The sequence below is a fragment of the Betta splendens genome, chromosome 5, assembly GCF_900634795.4.
Source record: "Betta splendens chromosome 5, fBetSpl5.4, whole genome shotgun sequence".
Classification (NCBI taxonomy): domain Eukaryota; kingdom Metazoa; phylum Chordata; class Actinopteri; order Anabantiformes; family Osphronemidae; genus Betta; species Betta splendens.
In genome coordinates, this window is record NC_040885.2 from 8,495,136 (window position 1) to 8,517,065 (window position 21,930).

At 46.8% G+C, this 21,930-nt stretch overlaps 1 protein-coding gene across 5 annotated transcripts in view; it reads left to right on the top strand.

The window, feature by feature from the left end:
* Positions 1–21,930, top strand: part of cpne5b (copine Vb) — a 64,637-nt gene that overhangs the window by 1,822 nt on the left and 40,885 nt on the right. For 3 of the 5 annotated variants that reach the window (XM_029150146.3, XM_029150145.3, XM_029150143.3), the window contains 5 exons: positions 14,306–14,346; positions 14,599–14,645; positions 18,955–19,058; positions 20,127–20,166; positions 20,987–21,001. In XM_029150146.3, the coding sequence (XP_029005979.1) occupies positions 14,306–14,346; positions 14,599–14,645; positions 18,955–19,058; positions 20,127–20,166; positions 20,987–21,001 (247 nt within the window). Of the gene's footprint in view, positions 1–14,305; positions 14,347–14,598; positions 14,646–18,954; positions 19,059–20,126; positions 20,167–20,986; positions 21,002–21,122; positions 21,499–21,930 lie in introns of those variants that run through there. The other 2 variants (XM_029150144.3, XM_055508985.1) reach the window with 2 other exon arrangements.

A 21,930-nucleotide genomic window follows, 5' to 3' on the forward strand; every position in this document is an offset into this window, starting at 1 on the left:
CATCTGAGTCAGTTCAGATGCAGCGCGATGCTGGATGTTGGGGGTTTTTCGTCTTGTAACGATGGGACGATCTGGATTACGACGCTCAGTGATGCGCAATTAGGTACCATTCAGGTAAATGATGAGTCCTATTCTGACACTCCCTGCGTTTATGCAAATGAGTCATCTGCCAACCTGTACAGTATGTGTGGGTTGGTGGGGGTTCGGGGGGAGGGGGGAGGGGGGGGGGGGTATTGGGTATTGGGGAGACAGGCAGCCTGGTGGTGCAGATGCCTCCTGCCAGAGACACAGGAGGGGGTTTTCTCCAGGAAGGAGAAATCAGTAATCGAAAGCAGAGGGTCGATGTTTTCTCCCTCGCTTCACTGCTGCTGTGTGACGCGTGCGCGAGAGAGAATGGGAAAGAAGAAAGTTCCCTTTCGGACAGCAGACATCTGGTGCATGCGTACTGTGAATCACTCTCCAAATCAGCTGCGCGCAGCGAGGCTCCATGTGAGGGATGAGCGCGTCCCATAGGTGGGATCGCGCCTGACAAAAGACTGCAAAGACCTCAAGCGCTCCGAAGGCTGTTCACATGACCTCTCCTCCAGTTTTCCCACATCAGTTCCACCGGTGTTACAATGAATATTTAATACAAGGCTCAACACAAGGCTACTGTAAAAGGCGACGCTGGAGCATGAGAAATCTTTCGATCGCATTCAAACTCAACACTATTAACAGTTCAGGGCCTCACAAATCCTTTACAAAACCTTTGTGCAGCTGTTGTGTGAGTCAGATTCCTATTCAGGAGGAGAGGCTCCCTGTTGAGTCTCCTTCTCTTTTCTCCCTTTGTCGTGGCGTACAGTGCATTTGCACTCTCTGATCCCTCCGTGCTGTGTTGATAGCTGTTCCCTCAGGGTTAATGCCCCTTATTACAGCCCACACCCCCCCCTTGCTTTTGACAGTGCATTATTATCAGCGCCGTTGACAAATACAGAGGGCTGGTGGGCACTGGATCAGTAAAACGCCTTTAGAACGATAGGAATTGTTTGCTCTTTAATCCAGGGAGGAGAAGAAGGCCAGTTATTCTGCATTATTGATTGGGATTCTGTTGAGCACCCGGGAAGTAGGTCACCAGCATCATCCTTATTGCTGGGAGGAACCAACAGGCTCACCTGGTTTGCCTTAAAACCCGCTGACATGTCGTTCGTCTGGTTCCTGAGGAGGAGCTCAGGGAAGCAGAGGCTCAAAGGTCCATCCTGCAGCCTCTCCATCACCGTTCACGAGCAAATCCGCTCCACTGTCCGTCCGGTCAATTCAAACAATATCAAAAAGTACTTATGTGTCTAATGCGTCCATAAGCATTAAGCGGCGTCTCCATTCAGCTGAGGAGAGGCTGTCTGGCCGGTGCACTGAAGAGCAGGTCAGTCAACGGAGGAGCGCCAGCTGCTGAGAGGAATATTGAGCAGCCGTGAGCTCTCCTGGCATTAGGGGTTCGCTGCGTGCTGGAGCCCGAGCGAACCCATGAAAGGACCCCCACAGGCTCACCAGCAGCATCCCTCACCATCCAAAGCTGTTTTTACATTTGTACCAAACACTGCTTAGACCCACCACTGGACCTTGCTCCACATCAGGATGTGCTGTGTGAAGAACAAGCACCCAGGGATCTGTGGAAACTCAAACATTCAATTATAGTATTCATAAAAACCGAGCAGGGAGATTTCGTGTCATTTCTTGCTTCCATTTATATTTAGATTAAAAATGTTATTTTCCAGCAGCAGATGGAATCATTTTTTTGTGCAGATGGGGAGGTGTTTAAGGATTCAAGGAAGGTACATATGTATATCTAATTCAGAAAAGACGAATTCAGCTTATGGATACAATGTGCAATGGGCTGATGGGAAATAAAGGTGGGTCAGTGCCACCGAGCTGAGTTCAGAGCACCAGTTAAGGCATTAATGGGCTGCCCTGTTCTACGGAGGCACCTACAGATCTCTAACCAGGTCACTGTGGCTCCTCCAGATGCTGAATTGTGCTGGTTTGCGGTGGTGACGTAATAACAGCCTGTTTCCTTGGTGCAGCCGCTGCATGCGATTAAACCCCTCTGTTAAACGAACGCACGCTCCCGCATTTGCATACAGCGGCCCGGTTTCGGCATCTGATAGGCTGCGCTACGGATCTGGGACAGATATGAAAGCATCTCACGCCGAGTGGAAAAGCCCCCCGGGAAAGCCAGCGCGGCGGCTTATCATCACCCTGATTTCCCTCGCTCTTTCACATCACGCCTGTCTAGGTTCGAGCACGGCTGGTATTAAGACGCGCTGCTCCACAAGCCCAATTGGAGCTAATTAACAGTATAAAGAATGCGGCGTATAAAACCAGAGCTCAGCTTTGTAAACCACAAATATACCAGTAATTAACTAGCGGATGACCCTCCTCCCAATCCACAAATGGACTGCTTTTCTCTCTCACACACAGACATTTTGCAGCACAACTGACTGGGAGCGCTGCTCAGCATCACACAACACGGAGAGAGAAAATGAGGTGTGGACAGAGAGAGAGAGAGAGAGAGAGAGAGAGAGAGAGAGCATGGTGAGCGAGCAGATGAACAAAGACAGACTGAGATGAGAAACATCTTGAAGTGGGCATCGCCGTCAGCCCACAGTGGTCAGAGGACGAGGAAGTGAATTCATTAAGGAGTGCAAATAGGAGAGCGGTGTGCAGCAACCTACGGACGGACGGACGTCGCTGCCACGTTCCGATTTGAGCGGCTCAGGAGCTGCAGACGAGGCTCAGTCATTCAGGAGAAATCAGCTCTCCGTGAAACGCGGCCAAATAATAGGTTGGAGCAAATGCGAATGGTCGAGTCCAGGTGTTACAGAGAAACGCCCAAATGGAGCCTCTGACGAGACAAGGCCGAACGGGCAACAGTGTGTGGAGTCTCCACGCGTGTGGTTGGAGGCGTGTGCTGAATGTTCCAGCGATGGACTCAGCTTTGGCAGGTTTACTACTACCACCTCTGGCTGCTGGCTGTTAAAATGGCATCTGGTCCGGAAGCACGGTCATGTTCACTCCAAGCGATTGAATATTCAATCACTGACTCAACATCGCAATCTCCAGCCCAGACCTGACGAGCTGATGTGATCTGTTGAACGTCGAAAGGCTCGTGGATCATAAGATGCATGCGAACGTTTGTTTACCGCGTCCCAACGTCCACACTGAGACTAATAATGATTTCCAAACACCACCCGGAGAGATGGTGCAGGTAGACACCAGCTCCTGCTTGGCCCCAAGCTTTGTCGGCCACGAGGGACACACACACACGCGCACGCACGCACGCACGCACGCACGCACGCACGCACGCACGCACGCACGCACGCACGCACGCACACACACACACACACACACACACAAAAACACGTTACCATCTACAATCTCCTTTAATGAAATCCACCCACACAGTAAAGCTGTGGTAATCATCTGCTTCTAGTTTGGGCATTAAACTTTCAGTGGAGCCTTTTTTTCCCTCGTCTTCTTCTTCTCGACTCTGCACAGATCTGCCTCCTTTTACTCCTTAAGCTGCACTCTGTGTAAGCTGCAGTGTTATTAAGCTGGAGTAGCACGGAGGACCGGGGCACTCTAACGCCTGCATCGCTGATGAGCCTGCCTCTCTGCTGCACAGACTCGGCCTCATGGGGTCCATTACCAATAAAAAGTCCCGCTCCTTCAGCTTTCTGCTGCTGCTTGTGCCTTTTTTCGCGCAGCTCCGCGGTCACCGCGCGGCGACGGGTCCGCTGGGGACGTAACTAGACAGACTCAAATATGCACGAGGCTGCGCTGGTCCAGTCGTATGTTGGCGTTTGCATATAAAAGCCCGTTCGGCGTGCAGCGCTCTCTCCTCCTGACCCTGCAGAGCCAATCAATTGTTTTCCAGCCGCTTACTCACCGACTAACACCTTGGATGAATGCGCTGGATACAGCAAACATGATTTCTGAGCACCATTTACTATCTTTCACAGTTCAGTGCTGTTTCTTTCTTCCTCCTTCTGTGGTGATGGACAGACTGTGGCTAATGCTTTCACTAAATCAATAAAGTGGACTGTGGGCACGCTGAAAAGATTAAATGTGCACATGTCAAGAGCTCCCACACGTCAAAGCATTATTTTCCTTCAGCTGCCTGTTCGCTGTCAATAAAAACTAAATGTCATCATCTTTGCCCCCTGAACAGACATGAGCTTTTTCCCCTTTATCGCTTTCATTACCATGATATTTGTATTCGCGGCTTCGCACCTGACGCCCAATAATCCCCTCCAGCGCTGACAGCAGCACCGTGCAGTTGTCAGAGTCCTCACGCGGCCGCGGTTATGATCAGCTTTGTCAGCAGCGTCTCCGTCCCACGCACCTGGATGGAGCCATCGGCGGACGAGAGAGCGGACGGGTCGAGTCCAAGCGACGGAGGGCACCGTCGCCCCGGAGTGTTAACGGTGGAGGGGCTTTGATCTGAGCTCGCCGGCTGACAAAGTCAAACGGATCAGTGAAGGACTGGGGAAACAGAGGCCATCGAACACACACCCTGTTTCTGTCCCTTTCTGACTCAAATAGTCACAAACAGCCACCAATAAACACTGTACATGTATGTTAGAGGCCTAAAATGAATAAGGCTGTGACCTCTGTTTAGTGCTAAACTATGGGCATTTAGAGAGTGAGGCTCATCCATTCCTCTAAAAAGTTATGTTTTGGTGAAACCTTCTCACTAGTGTATAGTTTGGTATTTGTTTGCAGCGTTTTTTTTTTTTGGCTGACTTCCTAAAATGCCAACCTTCACAGAGGGTTTCCTCCGTGTGTGACAGAGAGAAGCCGCTCTCCATCGTGACAGTTGGCCATCAAACTTTTATCGGCGCTCTTTTCAAGCCGCTCCACGGTTTTTCTCCGGCGGGAGTGGAAGCCGAGACCTGCGGGATGTTTAAATGGTGGCACGAGTTGATGAAATAGACCAATTAGCCTCGTTTGAACTTTGCTTCACAACGTGTGATTGTTCGTGACCGCGCATTCACACCTACAGGAAGCTAAGAATCACCACCTGACTGGACTCTGATTCTGTAATGCTTTTGATTGTAGCTTGGTTATAGCCTTCGATGTTTTTGGTTATATATCATCCTTAGCTAACGCTAACCACACACCAGGCCTGAGCTTCAGGAACTTTGTACTTAATGTGTGTTTAAATGCGTCTGATACACGTGGGAAACGTGATTTATCTGTCTAATTGCTGGAACTATCCTTAACATTTGACTGGAGCGGCCTGTTCTTCCTCATTAGCATTTGATCAAAGTCTCACCAGTTTAGAGTTTAGACCTAGCCCACTGTAATTGCGTCTGTTCACAGGTTTCTGTAGCCACTGACAAACAAACGGAGATAAGGGGCCAATTTTCTGGCAATAAAGTCATCTCAAAGACGTGACCGTCAAAGATTTCATCCATGTCCCTTGAAATCTAAAAATAATCAGGAGACAAAAGCCTCCTGACAAACAAGGCAGGTGCGTGAGCAGTCGTTTGGCCGCGTGAGCCGCTGCCATTGTGCTGCGGCAGAAGCATCTTAAGAGCTTAAGAGCCCACAGTCGGAGCTATTGAGGGAGGTAAGTCACAGCTGTGAATAGTCGCCCTCACCTGGCAATTAGACAGATGAAGCCTGTGCGTCCTCGCCAGGACCCCATCCACTGCACGCGGCGCATCCTAATAGACTACAAGCAACTCATTTGCTTTCAATGGCCTGCGAGTGACGGCTACGAACACCGGCGTTCCCATGTCTCCAGGCGTCGGCGGAGCAGCGGCAGGAATGTTCATTGGAGTTTATTGGAGTGGCGTTCAGGGACCCTCGGTCACACTGTACAGTGGATCAGCTGTTCTCCGCACACGCTGCATCTAAAGTCTAGAACATTTTTACTACACGTGCGAGACGGGGAAATTAATGAAACAAGTCCAAAGTGGTTGTAAGCGGTTCATAATTCCAGCTCCGCCAGCCCGGTCAGCATCTCGTTCCGGGCGACGCTTGACTGGAGCACCTCTCGGAGCGGACGTGAGATCGTTAGCCCCGTTCCGGCGCTCGCGCTGCTATTTTGGCCCCGGGCCCCGCGGCGCGCGGCGCACGGCGAGGTGATTGGGCTGGATGGTCCTGTGTGGAGCAGGAAGGCTGGAGATGTGCGAAAGGCGCGTGGGTGAGATGACTGCATGTGATTACGGCGCCTCCAGCACCCGGAGGGGAAGCAGAAAATGGAGGAGGGGGAACGCGGGGGCGCCGCTGCGTGACATGTTGTCCTGGTGGCGGGTGGCGTGGACGGGATTCCACCGCTGATCCTTCAGCGTGGATTCCGCTGCAGGTGTACACACATACGTGACTGTAAATATAATGCAGGCATGCGTCTGTGCAGTATCTTATAGTCAGACATAAAATTTATTCAGTTATTACATTATGGCACTATTCATTTGATTTTTTTGAATCAGATCTTAAGTATTTAAACCAGGCCGTGCAGGTACAGCATTGTGTGGATTGGACCCACAGAATGCTGAAAGACTGGAACAGTCATGAAATATTGTTTATTTCTTTAATAAGTGAAATATCTTAAAGCCTTTGGAGGCATGGCCTAAAATGATGGTCAGACTGTGAGCCGGAGGAGCTCGGTAGCGACAGGAGCTCGTCTCGGACGAGGAGAAGGTCTCGCGTCACAGTGACCCACTTCGAAGGAACAATCACACATTTAAATGCTGGCCCACTCCGAGGCAGCGCTCTCTCTTTACAGTTTGGCTTCACGTGAGTTTCATGTTCCCCGAATGGATGTTGCTGTGGTTGTTGCCAGTGAGCAAAAAACTCTGGACAGGTTTGAAAATGACCAGTCATCCGCCGGATGCAGTCCCATTGGGTAAAGCGTGCCCTGCTGCCCGTCACCTGACCTCTGTTGACCCCAGCCATGATTCTGAGCGGCCTGTCTGTCTGTCTGTCTGTCTGTCTGTCTGTCTGTCTTTCTGTCCGTCCGTCTGTCTGTCTGTCTGGCCGGCGGTGCAGGATTCTCCCCAGAGGAAATCCTGGCCTGAATAATTCAACAACTGGTGGGAAAAATGATCCTGACTGTTTCTGTCATTGATCCGCCGCCCCAGCGCTGCCAGCGCTGCAGTTTGGAGGAAGCTAATTGCAGCTTCGCCCCGTGTGCTGCTACAGTACTGTGTGGGGTTGTGGGGTTCCTTTAGGTGTAACATGGGGCAGATACAGTATCTGCACTGGTAGACAATACAGTATATGGATGCTCATAATACAGCATTTATCAAAAGCTGAGGCCACCGAGTAATGAGGAGCGATGAGATGACGGGCAGTGATGAGGGGCGAGGGAAAAGTTTAATAACACAGTGCTAATGCTCATCTCTCTGCCATAAACAGATTAACCTCCTTCCACCTCCATCGCTTCCTCTGCGTTAACCCTTTCCTCTCCTCCCAACTGTTCCATTGTTCCTCACTCCTGCTCCTCCCCCGTTCTCCCCCGTTCTCCCCCGATTCATTCTTGTTATTCTCTGTCGTCTGCCGGCACCATCCACTCGTTCCTTCCATTTCCTCCCGCCACCCGCCTTTTTATTTGTATTTTTATTTATTCGAGAGCTGTGAGGCCAGCCTTCCCATCACCATCCGTCTAAGCTTAAACGTCCTTGCGGAAAACACTTGCTTTTTTTTTTTTTACGGTGACAAATTGTCATCGGCAGCTTGAGAATCTCCCATTTTTCAAAACGGCCGGCTCTGGATATCTAAAAGCGCAGTTTCATATTTATCATATGCTCCTGAGGGGAGGGGGGGGGCTTACGTAGGAATGGTTAAACCTTCAGAGATAAAGCGGTCCATGAGTTGTGCTGCATTGTGTGCAAAGCGAAAAGGTCAAAGCAAGAGCTGGGCTGTCTGAACACAATATAGATTCATCCTACACCCACGAAATGTCGTCCCCGCGCTAGAAAAGTACTCCTTCAATGCCGACCTCTCACCCTCCGCGTCCACACGCGTTCCACAGTCTTTTCTTGGATGTACACTTCCAGGGAGGGAGGCGGGGGGACGTGTGCCGGAAGCCTGATCTGGGTGTTTACAGGCTGTGGATGTAATTGGCCACAAGCTGGCTGGTGTTTCACCCGCTCAGTCGCTGGAAACTGTGTCTAACATTCGATCGTACAGGTGAGAACGTGCACGATGAACCGCATCGACTCATGCATGAACTGAGCCCCTAAAAGTTTCACTTCTTTCCCCGTGGCAGCGTATTTATGCTGACGGGCTCTATTTCCAGTCAGGAACCTCATCAGCTCCGTGCGCCTGGCGTTTTCAAAAGGACTCATTCATCCCGAGACATTTATCATCCCTTTCTCAGACTGAGAGTTGGAGAGCTGAGGAAACTCCCGCAGGTTGGGGAGAAGGGGCTGTCTAATTATTGCGCTCTCCGTCAGATCTCTGTAAATAAAGTCAACCATGTCTCTGTGCCTGTCTAACAGGAGCTCGTTTCTTCTCCCCGTGCGAGAGGAACTCCGTTAAGCCGAGTCTATTTCTGATCTAATCTCTGAGGATTTTATTTTCCTCTCTCTCTCTCACACGCCCATTCTCTGACACACATATCGCGCTTATCCTCAGCTTTTTTTTTTGTTCCTACATTTGATTTTCTTTTACATTCCTGCCGCCTTGATTTCACAAACTCCCCCGTGCACAGAGACACATACAAAAATCCATCCCCCGCGCATCTCAGATCTTTTCATAGGCTCATTTACATAAGGGAAGTTGTGTTTCAGGAAGTTAGTTTGAAACCCCCCTCAGTATTGCCAGTCCCTTTGAAATGGATTATGTAACACCTAATGCAAATGTGGTGACACATTTTTAATATTTGATGTCATGGCAGTAGTTAATGATGCCCTGATGAAGTGTTTAATCTTAAAGGCAATAATTGAGAAAAGGTCTGTTTTCATCTTCCTGGTGGAACGTTAGATGATTACTGAGCCCGTGAGCCTTTGACCTCAAATTATTAGCGGCTCCTCTGAAGCTATGTTCCAGCAGAAAGTTTTTTGGTGGGAAATAATCATGAGATTTCATTGTAAAACCACTGCATCAATTACCACAGTTAGCTGTGTTTTAATAAAGACTCCCGGCGCCCTGAGCTTGTTGAAAGACGCCCTCATGGGCAACGAAGCCAGTTGTGACCTGGCTGAGCGTCTCGTCTGCTGCTTTCCTTCCACATTTAGGGCAGAGCTGTTGTTGACTCGAGGCGGCCGTGTGGACAGACATATGCTGTGGGGTTTGCGCTTGACACAATGCAACAGAATAATTGCTTTGTTGAGGTTCTGTTGCAGCAGACTGAGTTGTGAATACACTCTGAGCTTCTGTTGGCTGGATGTTTTAGGACTACATGCCTATGCCTGCAGCATAACATTTACCAGTAAAGGTCGCAGCACATGCAAAATGGTGCATGGTTTGGGGCATTCTGGTATATTTCTGTGACTCATTTCTATGTGACTCATGTTAACACATTGGTGTGTTAGAAGTGCACTTCCTACTTGTTTTACGTTTTGCTACTTTATCCAATTCTATACGCTGTTAGCACTATTAGCCGTTAGTGCCATTAGCGCAGTTAGCTGTCAGTTAGCTGTTAGCATTGTTAGCTGTTGGTGCCGTTAGCTGTTAGTGCGCTGTTAGCCGTTGGCGTGCTGTTAGTCACTAGCTTTAGCCAGACATCACATATCATTTAGCCATGACATCATACGCGCTTCTGCAAAGAGGTGTGGCGATCAACGACGTGTGACTGACTCCTAGAACAGATTTTTCCACCAGGAGGCTGGTAATACACACTTTAAGGTTTTTAATAATTTAAATATTTTGGAATATTTATGTGTGGTCAAAGCATGTAACCCAAAGTGATTTATTGGTAAATTGTATTGATTAACTGGTGATAAGTGATAAAAAGAGGAATACTGTATGTCTGAAAGGCCTATTATGTTTTTATGGGCAACAGTGTGTTAACTGTAGCTGTAACGGTAAAATAACATACACCTCCGACCACAAAGTACTTGTATTCTATACTTTTAGCAATAGGACGGCATCAGGATGCTCACAGCACTACTGTGGCATGCTACAGTACACATGGGCTTAAACCTGGTTAATAACCTTCACAGAAATACTGAATTTTGGAACATCACCATAGCAACATAAGCTGCTCATCTATCAAATTCCACAGAAAATGATGTTTGGGTTATTAGATATATGACATATAAATATAACAAAATCTACACTTCTCACAAATTTCTTTTCTGGGACAATAACAGCACAGTTCCCAGAGGACATTATGGCCCAAACTACCCTCTGTAGCACAAGCAGAAAAAGAGCAGCCCTGAAGTCATTAAGAAGATACTTGTTTCTATGCGGTACTATATAGAATACATACAGTAAAGCAGCGTGGCACATATGTATACGCTTCATCATGATGTATTACTGAATTTTCCCCACTGGGATCAATTAAGTGTTATCACGTTCGATTACAGACAGAGACGATACTCATGTACTGTATATGAAACACATAAATAGGATGGTGGCTGTGCACAGAAAAGTAGTTTGACTCCTTCAACCCATCACTGTATAAAGCACATGCGCTTGTACCTTCAAGCTGGATAGTTTTGTACAGAGAAAAGAAAGGGGTTTTAGGATTTTAGGCCGTTGGATTCTAATTGAAGCTGATTCCGTCTGAATAGGCACATTCCATAACAGAATGAGTGTTGGGAAGTAGAAAGCAGTGACGATCCAGTGATGAAAGCAATCTGAGTCTACGTTTAACATAAGCAATAATGGAGAGGCCATTAGGGAGATAATACACAGGCGGCAGATAAACAAGAGAAGCAGCCACCGAAGATCGAGCGGAGGCAGGAGTGGATGACACGGGCTGATTTGTTTTGGACCAGATGGAGGAACGAAAGTAATGCTAATCTAATTGGCTGGATGTTTGCGTTGATGAATAATAATGTGTACACAGATTATAAACAGACACAAACACAACAGAAACAGAATGCATAGTGAATGCACAGTGCCGTTCTCATGAGCAAGGCACCTAACAACAGCCAGTAAGGCAGTTGTGGGTTGGGGGGGGCAGTAAAATAGACTTAGAGCTTTAATATACGCAGCAGTTAATGTACTGGAAAGTTTCTAGAGGTTGTTCAATGTGTTTCAATGCATACAGAGTGTGATTCCTGGTGCCAACTTGTATTAATGACAAATGTCGAACCTTTAATTATCCCTCTCCTACAGAGACTTATACAGATGTGTGGTTGCTCCTATGCAATAAAAAATACTCTGACATTTACTCAACTCCTCATACAGTACACTGCTTGATCCATAATCTATAGAACTCTTCATGGCCTCGGCGTCAACATTTGCGCCCACTGCCTTTTGTTCTTTCATTGGCGCTGATCAGCTATGCAGCTTTAAACAGGATGCGATGCTCCCTGAGACAACAGCTCTAAATATAAAAATGAACAAACCAAAGGTCACTCTGACTCCCACCCTGTTTTAATGACGCTACGTGTGTAATTTTTAGAAGCAGCGATAAAACCATCATCTCCCTCCAACAACCCTGCAACTACACGACAGCTCTGTATGAAGGGGAAGCAAACCCGCAGCTCCCGTGTTCATAGACTTGGTTAAAATCACAGTAATTGTTTTGATAATGGAACATGAGGCAGAATACTCATGATAAGAGTGCACTCAAATTAAAATGAACAGCCATCAGTCAATCGAATCCAGATTCATCCAGTGACGAGTGTTTGTTTTATTATTAATTAACTCTTGGTATTTATTAATCTTAAAAAAACTGCTTAACATTAGCACAAGTGGGAAGAAGATACCTTAAGTGAAATACAGACATGACTGAACAACAGCATAAAACAGTTGGTGCCAGGTTTCATGAAAACTTGGAAAAGCAAACCTTGGTCACATCCAGACCAGTTGAGTAATTCAATAAAATCAGGGGATGTAGTTGAAAATGAAACATGTTAGTAAATAAAAAATAGGTAAGGAAGGTTTATTTAACGCTTAATTACCATGCTTAAGTATTATATCTTGGCAATCCCGCAACAATCCATATCTTACTGGGTTTATACTTAACAATTAAGCATAAATGAATAGAGGCTGCTGCTGTAGCCACAAAGAGCTGTTAGATTTGAGGCCTGATGGATGGACGAGCTCCACACGTAGCTGACTACGCGATGGGCGAAACATAGAGACTGAGCGAAGCAACAGGGTAAATTAAAAAGGCAACATTGATTCTGTTAGAGCCGCGGCAGCACAATGTTTGTGACGGGGATGAAATGACTTTTTAAGGTCAGTGCAGCGTGCGCTTCAATTTGATTTGCTAATTTAATTATGTTGGTTCTGTAGCAACACGTTCATCCCTTTTTTTTCAATTTAGATCAAACTGTAATGAAAAGCTGTTTCACCTGGGATTGAGGACTCTGGGGGCTTGTGTTTTAATGCTGCAGCGCTCCAATCACAGGCTTCCTGACAATCACAGAACATCAGTTACTATTGTCTTTAAGGGCCTCACGCTTTTTCCCTTTCCTTTCCTCTCTCGCTCCCATATTCTCTTTTTTTTGTCTTTAACCATTCTTTTCAACTTGCACTTCAAAGATATAAAGAGGACAGGAGGAAGCACAGGAGCAGAAGAAAGATCATAATAGATTTGGGTCGGGGCAAGTACACAGCAGAACGTTTATGACGACTGAAACCGCGAAGTGAAATGGAAGGAGGCAGAAACTGCTCCAAGAATCAGACTCAGCCAGCAGGCGTTGGCATCGAGTGAAGCCTCTCATGCCACTGGAGCGACCGAGTGAGTAAAAGAAAACAAGTAGGGTAAAAGCGCTGGGTAAACAGTGGCCTCTGGCAGACATTATGAAAAGGTCAAGCAAAGCACAACGGAGCTGTAGCAAAGACAATCGAGACTGGGTCAGGAAAAAGACAGACAGACTGGGCTGAAAGAGTCAGAGTAGGAAAACGAGTCAGGTCTAAAGCTGGGCTGAATGTGAATGTGCCTCACTTGAGTCTAAGCTGTGGATCACCCCATATTCAGCTCCTGTATGTTCTGATACACCCTTGTCTTTATGATGAACTAGTTTAGACTTCATTCACTTTATGTGACTCAAGTACAGTTATCTACGCCTTCACTCTCTGCTGCCTTAAGGGCGCCGGACGGGGCTGAGCGTGAGCACAGTCACACACGGTCATGATCTGATGGAGAGGAATTTAAATCAATGGCCACTAAGAAAGCAAGTTGCTAGGAGATGATGGGGTGGGAGGTGCGCCTGCACTTTGAAATGTGCAGCAGACGTTTGCGTGTCTCTGAGCAAAGGTGTAAAGAAAAGCAGCGGTAGAGTTAAGTTAGAGGAAGATCATTTAATGATAATTTGTTGAATCGGCAGCTCGTGTCATCAGCTGTGTTTCCAAGGGAAATGTATATTAATTGAAGATTGAAGCTGGGATTCTTCAGGCGGCTCGTGAATTCATAATAACCATAATAACATCGGGCACCATCCACGACAACATGGTTGTATTGACTCATGATCTACGCGTGTGCTAAGCTCAATTATGAAGCAAAATCAGGAGGTCTGAGCTCATCACGTGGTGCCGCATTAGCATTTAGACGGGTCAGGTGACAGGGCCCAGATAGATCAGCGTGTGAAGCAGACCCTCCACACTGACCTTTTTTACTCTATCTATCATTTCTGCCTCCGAGCTTTCATGCAAATGGGCGCTCCGGGCAAACTCCAGGTCCAGGGCATTTCTTCAAACACGTTTTCCGCCCGCCGGCTGTAATGGAATAAAAGCCACTGGCCTGGGGATAAAAGCTGCTAATTACTATTTAGGCAAAGGGATGCATTTTTAAATAACCCCTCCGCCTGTTTTACGCCAGGCGAACGTTTGTTAGCCCGCGACGGCGCTCGGTTTCCTGTGAAAAAGCGCGAGGGAACAGTGAATGTCAGAGCGTGGAGGGAGGCGGTGGGCGTCCGGAGGACGGAGAGAGAGATCCGCTCTGGTAAACACAGGGACGCGGCCGCTAATCAGGCTGCTATTGTATGAGATTCCAAAGCCGACAAGCTCGTGTGACGACGCTCCCGCTGGTCTGTGTTCTGTGGATGTACCTGCGTGAACTCCCATTTGGAGCCGTTCAGCTGTTCACACACTGACCAGAGGTCCATTATTCCAGATATTCCAGCTGCATCGCCTCAGACCTCCATGACGGCTCATCTCCACCGCCATAACGACCTTCTCCCTCTTTGTTTTCCAGAAATCTGCTGGATAAAGACACGTTCTCCAAGTCAGATCCATGTGAGTACGGACCAGCAGTCTCCTCTCCCCTGAAGCCCCCACCCCCCCACCCCCTCCTGTGGCCCTGTGATTTGGGAGATCTTTTTGCTCCTAGTGCCGTGGCTGTTTGTTCACTGTGGTGAAGCTAAAACCCTCACGTTGATTTCCCCCGTTGGACCCCGGCCCGCATGCGTCTCTCTCTCCTTCTTCCCCTCCTCGTTTTGCAGTATTTTCATTCTCTTTTCGTCTCTTCTCCGGTACTTTTGTTCACAGTGTGCGTGCTTTATACGCAAGGTGTCGAGACGAAGCAGTGGAGAGAGGTGAGTAGACGTGCACACGAGTGCAATTAGCTCACGGCTGCATGTGTTTGCATGTGGAGGTGGCGGCTGAGGCTCGAGTCGAGATGCTTCTGCGCCTCCATCCATTTTTCATTTCGCCGTATTTGGCTTCAACACTTCATTAAGGCGCCTCAGTTATCGGATGTCTGCAAATGTCGGGGAAATAGTCTCTAATTGGACACTTAAATCAACAAAGCAAACCTTCACAACGTACTGGTCAATATGTTGACATTCTGCAGGCTAAGCAGCACATCGTGCGTCATTAAGCTGCTCCTGGCTGGGCCTTATTTGGTTTATGAAGCAGCTGCAGCTCAGTCCAACAGATGTAATAGTAATCCCCGATTGAGTTGATTGATTGACTTCACGTCTTCAATCTGTCTTATTCGTTTTCCTGCACGTTTTACTGTGTTCGCATATGTCTGCCGTTGTCAGATGCCGTCGTTCATCCCAATCTGTACATCGCCAGCGTGTTCACAGATATTATAGGACGCACAACTGGTCCATTGTCGTTGTGTAATGACTGTACAGTAATTTAATGCAGCGTTTGTGTGCTCATGCAGTCAAATGACCCCAGTGAGCTGTTTGTGTCTTTACCTGCTCAGAACAGATGGATGTGTGGGCTCTCATTAAGATGTAGCTGAAGGGACTGTGTGTGTGTGTGTGTGTGTGTGTGTGTGTGTGTGTGTGTGTGTGTGTGTGTGTGTGTGTGTGTGTGTGTGTGTGTGTGTGTGTGTGTGTGTGTGTGTATGCGTGCATGCGTGCGTGCGTGCGTGTGTGTGTGTGTGAGTGTGAGATACTGTACGTTTGTTGGGAAAAAACCCGACCCACAGACACATGTACGGATCTGTACATTATCAAACACATCTCAGCGCGTTGTCCTGTTGTGACGGCCACTGACAGGCTGTGAATCCTGTCAAACTCTCCCAACATAATTAGAATAACGAGCACGTCGTCAGTTGATTTTCTGAGTTCCTGAAATAGAAGCGTTCCTCCTCGCACTCGCGTTCGTACGGTGTGGACGCTGTAGCTGCAGGTGAACACTGTATAAAGACAAACAGGTGACTCATCTGTACACAACCAATCACGGGTCCTGTTTTCTTCATACATCTCGCATCCTCTCAATTCACAGTGCTCTGCTCCGGATTGGCTTTCTGGGTGATGTTCTGGGTGATTTTGGTTCCTCCCAGTCCAGAGGCCTTTTATCCCATCATCGTGTACGTGACTTCATTTATCGATCCACGCTCAGCGTAAACAGATTAGGTGTAAAAAGGCCAGGGGAGATATTTAGTCCGAAAACTCTGCTGCAACAAAACACCGCTGAACAAAATAAAGCACTATTGACTCATGCGGTAGAACAAACAGACAGATTATACAGCGCACGGGAGGAAATACACTTTATCCTCAAAGCAGTTATGCAGAACCAAGCATTCGAAGGAGAAACACAAATTACAGAGGGGAAATCCATGAGGCTGGACTCTCAGGGGAGGAGAAGGAGTCCAGACTCCAACACACTCACGCGATCCCACTCCCCGAACGCGACCTGATACATTAGTCTCCGAGGACGTTTTTAATGAAGCACTGATGGAGCTCATCACATTACTTCACGTCTCACTTTTTCCCAGTATTTACCATCCAGTAATTACAGCTGCTAATTAGCCCGGTTTGTTTGCAGTGGTCTGAAGGCGAGTTGATATTAGCTTGGCCTTTCTGTGCTCAGCACACTGGCAAAAGTCGATGCTGAGCAACTAGTAAAGCAATAAAATTATTTTTTTCATATGTAGGAATGAAGTCAAGCCTGTTTAATTGCACCCCGAGCGCTAGCCTACGAGCTTAATGTGCAACAGTACAATGTACTGTACAATTCAGCCTGAACTTTCAGCTGCACACACAATGTGAAAACCCACACGAACCGCAACACAACACGTGCTTTGGTGATTGTGTGGGACTAATTAACTGTGGGTTTTTCCTTTCCATTCCGCCGTCTCATTTGCCCGCGACGCCGCATGCTGTTGGTTTTACTGCACCTTGTGGCTCTGGGTCTGCTTCTGTGCGCGTCAGCGGAGCCGTGCGCCGCTATCGGGCCCGCAGCGCTAACAAACGCTGGGATTTATCTCCCCGCGCCGCCTCACGACAAGGAGAATATGGCAGCTAAAACACCGCTAACGCTCTGAGGGGGGTGTTTTTAGACCACAGCAGACGCTAGAGCTCCTTCTCGCGCTAATTTACACCACCGCCGTTTATTGTACCTGTATACGAGAACCCAGCACTCCTCCAGGCTCGTTATATCTGCTCTACACTACGTTACTGTCCACTAAACGCGGTGCGAGGGGAGAAGACGCAGGACATTCAGATGGCACAAATCCCCAAAGCTGGTTTGTTTGCGCTCCAGGGAAGGAGATAATGAAATCTGTGTCAGGTTTTGGAACAAAAAACCCACCAACATAATCAAGGATTAGTCTCATGTCTAGTTATTGTCATGCCGCGTTTGGGCCTTCGCTTTAAAGCATCTACTCACTCAGAGCGTGAGTGCGTGTCATCTCGTGTCAGCACACACTCTTATTTAGGTGCGGGTCGGGGGATTCGCGCCAGATTCTCATTAGCCATCGCTAGCAGCCCAGCAGTGTCTAATGAACTCTGCAGCTCCGCGTTGTCTCGTCCACTCAGCGGGGAAATCACATTACGGAGTTCATGGTTGCCGTCACCTGACGGGCGCTCGCGGCCTCATCAACACCTCGGGGGTCTCTGAGAAACACTCCTCGCCGCTGTCCCTTCCTCTGCGTTTCCATCTTTCAGGGTTGTTACAGTAAGTTGAAGTTGCTGTTTGGTCATAATTGCCCACAATGCACTGCATGTGTTGTTTAGCGCTTTATTGATTGATAAACAAAAGGTTTAGTCATGCTGTACATCCACCTACAGCCCCTGACGTCCACATCAGAGACCAACGCCTCCTCAGAATGGCTTCTTTCAGGAGAGTCTCTGGCTCGAGCCCAGTTGTGTGTTTCTGACCTGAAGCGTCACATTTGACGTCTCCATTGCGAGGCGCATCTCAAGACTCGCCATACTCAGATTCCAATCAGCGTGCGAATTAAATCAGGACTCCAGCAGTGGCGACTAAATTAATCAAGGAGACATTCATTACGATAATTTTGATTACGATAATTGCTTAATGCAATAAAACTCTAATGAAATCAGAGCAAGAGGACTCATTACGAGACACCGACGGCTGGAATGAAGTGTCTGCTCGTTTTCCGTGGAAAAAAACGAGGCTGTTCTGACAAAATCGATTCCCTCAGCATGAGCGGCGTGCTGCTTTTACTGTATCTCACAGCTTATGAGCATCTGTACAGACAAGGCGGCATTAGTAATCTGGAAAAGCTGGTGTACTGGACTGAATGGAATGAAACAGGTAAACCTGAAGAAAACTACAGTATCTGTCCTGCATTTAGCCAGTGTTGATCAATTAAATTATTTAAATGCCCCAAGTACTATACAGTAAACATCTATGATCACATATCATGTATTGGAGCCTATATTGAGACACAAATGCTGGCTTCTTTCTTACTCTGCGATGGTGATGTGCTCTATTTGGGCCTGTCCCATATTTAAAACATGGTGTAATTAAAATGTCCTTAAGAATGAAATTTTCATACTTCATTTTGATGGAGTATTTGATTAAGGGGGATGAGTCCAGGAGGCTTTAAATGATTTATGCATGTACCCCGGCTCGTCTTTAAAACTCTTATTCAGCCCTTAATTCAGTGTATACATGTACTGTGGCGTCGCTGGTTCTGTTCCAGCCGTTCCTCTGGCTTATTTCCCTGCGCTTGGCACTTTGGGAGTAAGAAGCGCACTAATGAGGAAGCCTTAATCACTGCCTTTCTCCTCCTCTCCCAACCCACTCCTTTCCAACTCCCATTACTTTTTCTGGACGACCCCCCCCACCCCCCCACCCCCCTTCCATTTGCCCCCTCCCATCTCTTCCCTTCACTTTTCCTTGGTGATTTTCCACCTATGTTGCCTTCTTTGGTCACTGTGTATCTATTCCCCACTTCTCCTGTTGGAGTTGATGAGGACGTTATCCTGCTGTAATTAATGTGAGAGGAGTGAGGAAGCGTCTCGTTTCCGTGCACAGCAGTATTGTTTGAAAGCACCTGCATTAATCAGTTATTTGTAAATGTGCTTGTAATTCGTCAGGCGCCGCCTCTAACGGTACAGTAATATTTTGTGATGTGCATTCTGTTGTCTTTCCTCATTCGTCTCTTGTGACTGATCTGTGTCGCGTGGTCCACAGTTCGGCAGGACAGAGGTGATCGACAACACCCTGAACCCTGACTTTGTCAGAAAATACATCTTGGACTACTTTTTTGAGGAGAAGCAGAACCTGCGCTTCGACTTGTGAGTGACTTTCATTTCACTACTTTTCTTTCTTTCTTTCTTTTCCCAGTATTATCAGAATTAATAATTAAAAATGAGCGTCTAATCTAGTCTACAATAGACAATCAGTTATCATGCTACCTATCACACGGGGCTTTGATATTGGTCTATGACGATATTAGTCAGACTGATATTAGACAAATCACTCTTTACAGGGTCTTTGTCAAAAACAAAAAGTCTGTTTTTTTCCTAAACGCACATTGTCTTAGAATCCCTATCAAAATTAACTTACGATATCAAGCGGACAAAAGTGTGTTTGGTGGCAATTATTCAATCAGTGGTTTCCCGCTAGTTTGAGTGGAATCAAAGCCTTATGAGAAAAAAAGCCATGAGAAAAACAGTTGACCCCATAATTATGTGCTATGACACAAAGTGATTTCTACTATTCACTGTTTCCATTTCCACTGTTTTGCCATTGCCTAAATGAAAAAGCGCTAAAGTGGCCTGAGGGGGCGGGTCCTGCCACGTCGTTTCTGTCTGATTAGGCCTGATTAATCTCTCCGCTCACAGGATCTATCGTGTCATCAGATGTTTATTCTTGGAACATCACATGTGCTCTGTTTCCTTCACTTTAATTGCTTCACATTCACATGCAAATCTGACCCGGTCCAGTGCTGATTGTTACCGAGGAGGAGGACGGGTCTTGTTGAACTCTCCTCTGGTGAGGCCGCTCCACACGCGGGGACATCTGAGAAGAGCCCGTCCTGTTTTCTATTATCTTGGCTCACTTTGAATTTTACATCTACAGCTCCATGTCTGCTTTAAACATACCCCATTTAAATATCATCTTATATATTACTGTATTTCCTTTTATTCTGCTATCAATTTAGTCTCTTTTTCCTACCCTGTTCTCTGACCCAGAGTCGCAGTATTTTCCTAAAAGCAAAAACATCTGAAAGTACAAAATGAGATAAGTACGGTGTGTTAAGGGTATACGGCGCTGACAGATTACTCTGCTCTGAATCCTTTCTCTAAGAGCATGTTTTCAAAGTAAAACGGCTTTACGGCTTCTATTTTGTGCTCTTACAGGTATGACGTTGACTCCAAAAGCCCCGATCTGTCCAAACATGTGAGTGCATGAACTTCTTTTAACCCTGAACCACAGATAAATGGAGGCCAGCCTCGAAAATGATTGACTTGGAAAAAAAACAAAAAACGATGAAACGATGGAAAATGTATGTCTTCAGGTCGGCCACTCTGTGTTTATCCGTGGTTTGCTGGCGTTTGTGTTTGGGTGTTGTGCCTGCTGCACGGTTTAAATGATGAAATAAAGCAAACCCTTTACTGCCTGATCAGAAGCACATCCAAATACATTTTAATGGCTTTGTTATTAGACCTAAGCTGGTTATCACTGTTATACAGTACTTGTGCTAGAAATAGAAATACCTCATTTTTGCTTCTGTCAAATGATAATTGTGATTTTTTAATAGCCTCAGACGTTGCGGTGACATGCATTACTGTACAGTCATATAGAAAATCACAATGCTTTTAAACCTTAGTTTCCATTTTAAACAATGTTTGAGTTCTTTTCTCTCCCTTGTGAATGGGTTGTGTTTTTACCTGTACTGTACGTCGTTCAATCTGGAAACTACGTTGACACAAAGCATTGATCTGAGTTTGTTGAGCAAAATAATCAGTCTCGTTGATTATTTGATGTATTTGGACGACTGGGATTTGCATTTTTTCATCACTAGCTTCAATCCGCTCATCGTGTGCTCTGGTATTAACGTGTGGCTCAGCATGCGTCTCTTCATCTTATGGAGCAGCGCTAGACGTACAGCAGGTCTTTGGTGCCGCGTTCTAGGTATATGATGTGCTCTGTTGTTGTTGTTGTTGTTGTTGTTATTGTTGTTGTTGTTGTTGCTGCTGCTGCCCAACCTTTCTGGAAGCCTGCAGAACTCCACGTAGGTCCCAACATCTGCCTCGCCTCTGACACTGCATGGCCGCTGTCTCGCATCAACGATCCTTCTCTCAGGACGAAGGATGGGAGTCCCCGAAAACAACTAAAATCCACATCACGCTGCTAAATATCCCGATCTGTGCCGTAGATTTCATTTTAAATGTATTATAGATTGCAGTAGTAGCAATTCGGTGATGTTTTCCCGGATCTGTCTTGTAATAGTGAGGGAATGAATGGCTCAAACGGATCAGAGGCTCATTGGAACGAATCTCACTCTAGCCTGATGTTGAATAATTTAGTGTATTCCGTCTGCCAAGGCCAAAGTTAAGGACTTTTGGTCTGGACGCTCCCCTCATGCTGTCTGTAATCGCTCTGCTAAAACATAACAAATGCAGTTTCTCTTTTCGTCCGATAACAAAATGTGAGTCTCTTATTCCAGCGCTTTAGCAAAAGACGGATAAAACCAGCTGGCTGCAGTTTCACTCCAGTCCCCACGTGTCTGTAAATGGCTGTCTGTCATTGTTCATGACACTGTCGATTGAATCCCTTGACCTTCATCCATCTGATTAGTAGCCATTGTAGAACGAGTGCTTCCCAACAGGAATACTGATTGCAGCTATTCCAGTTTAAATTGGTGAAATGTACATTTATTGGCTCAGCACTAATGAACCTATTACCTGGAGGATTCTAAACCAGTTGGGAACCGCTGCATTAATTCTCACAACATGCACCAGCCTTTTGAGTTCAGTTCAATGGACTTGTCTCACATTTTGCATCAAAACTGAACATGACGTCACGCTGTTCAACAGCATATAGCACTTTACTCAAAAGAACAGGACGTCAACACAACTGTCGTCTTGTGAAACCACTCAAATGTCATCAAGTCTTTATTTATTTCTGGCTTTTTAAAAAGCTCTTTTTACCGAGCATGAT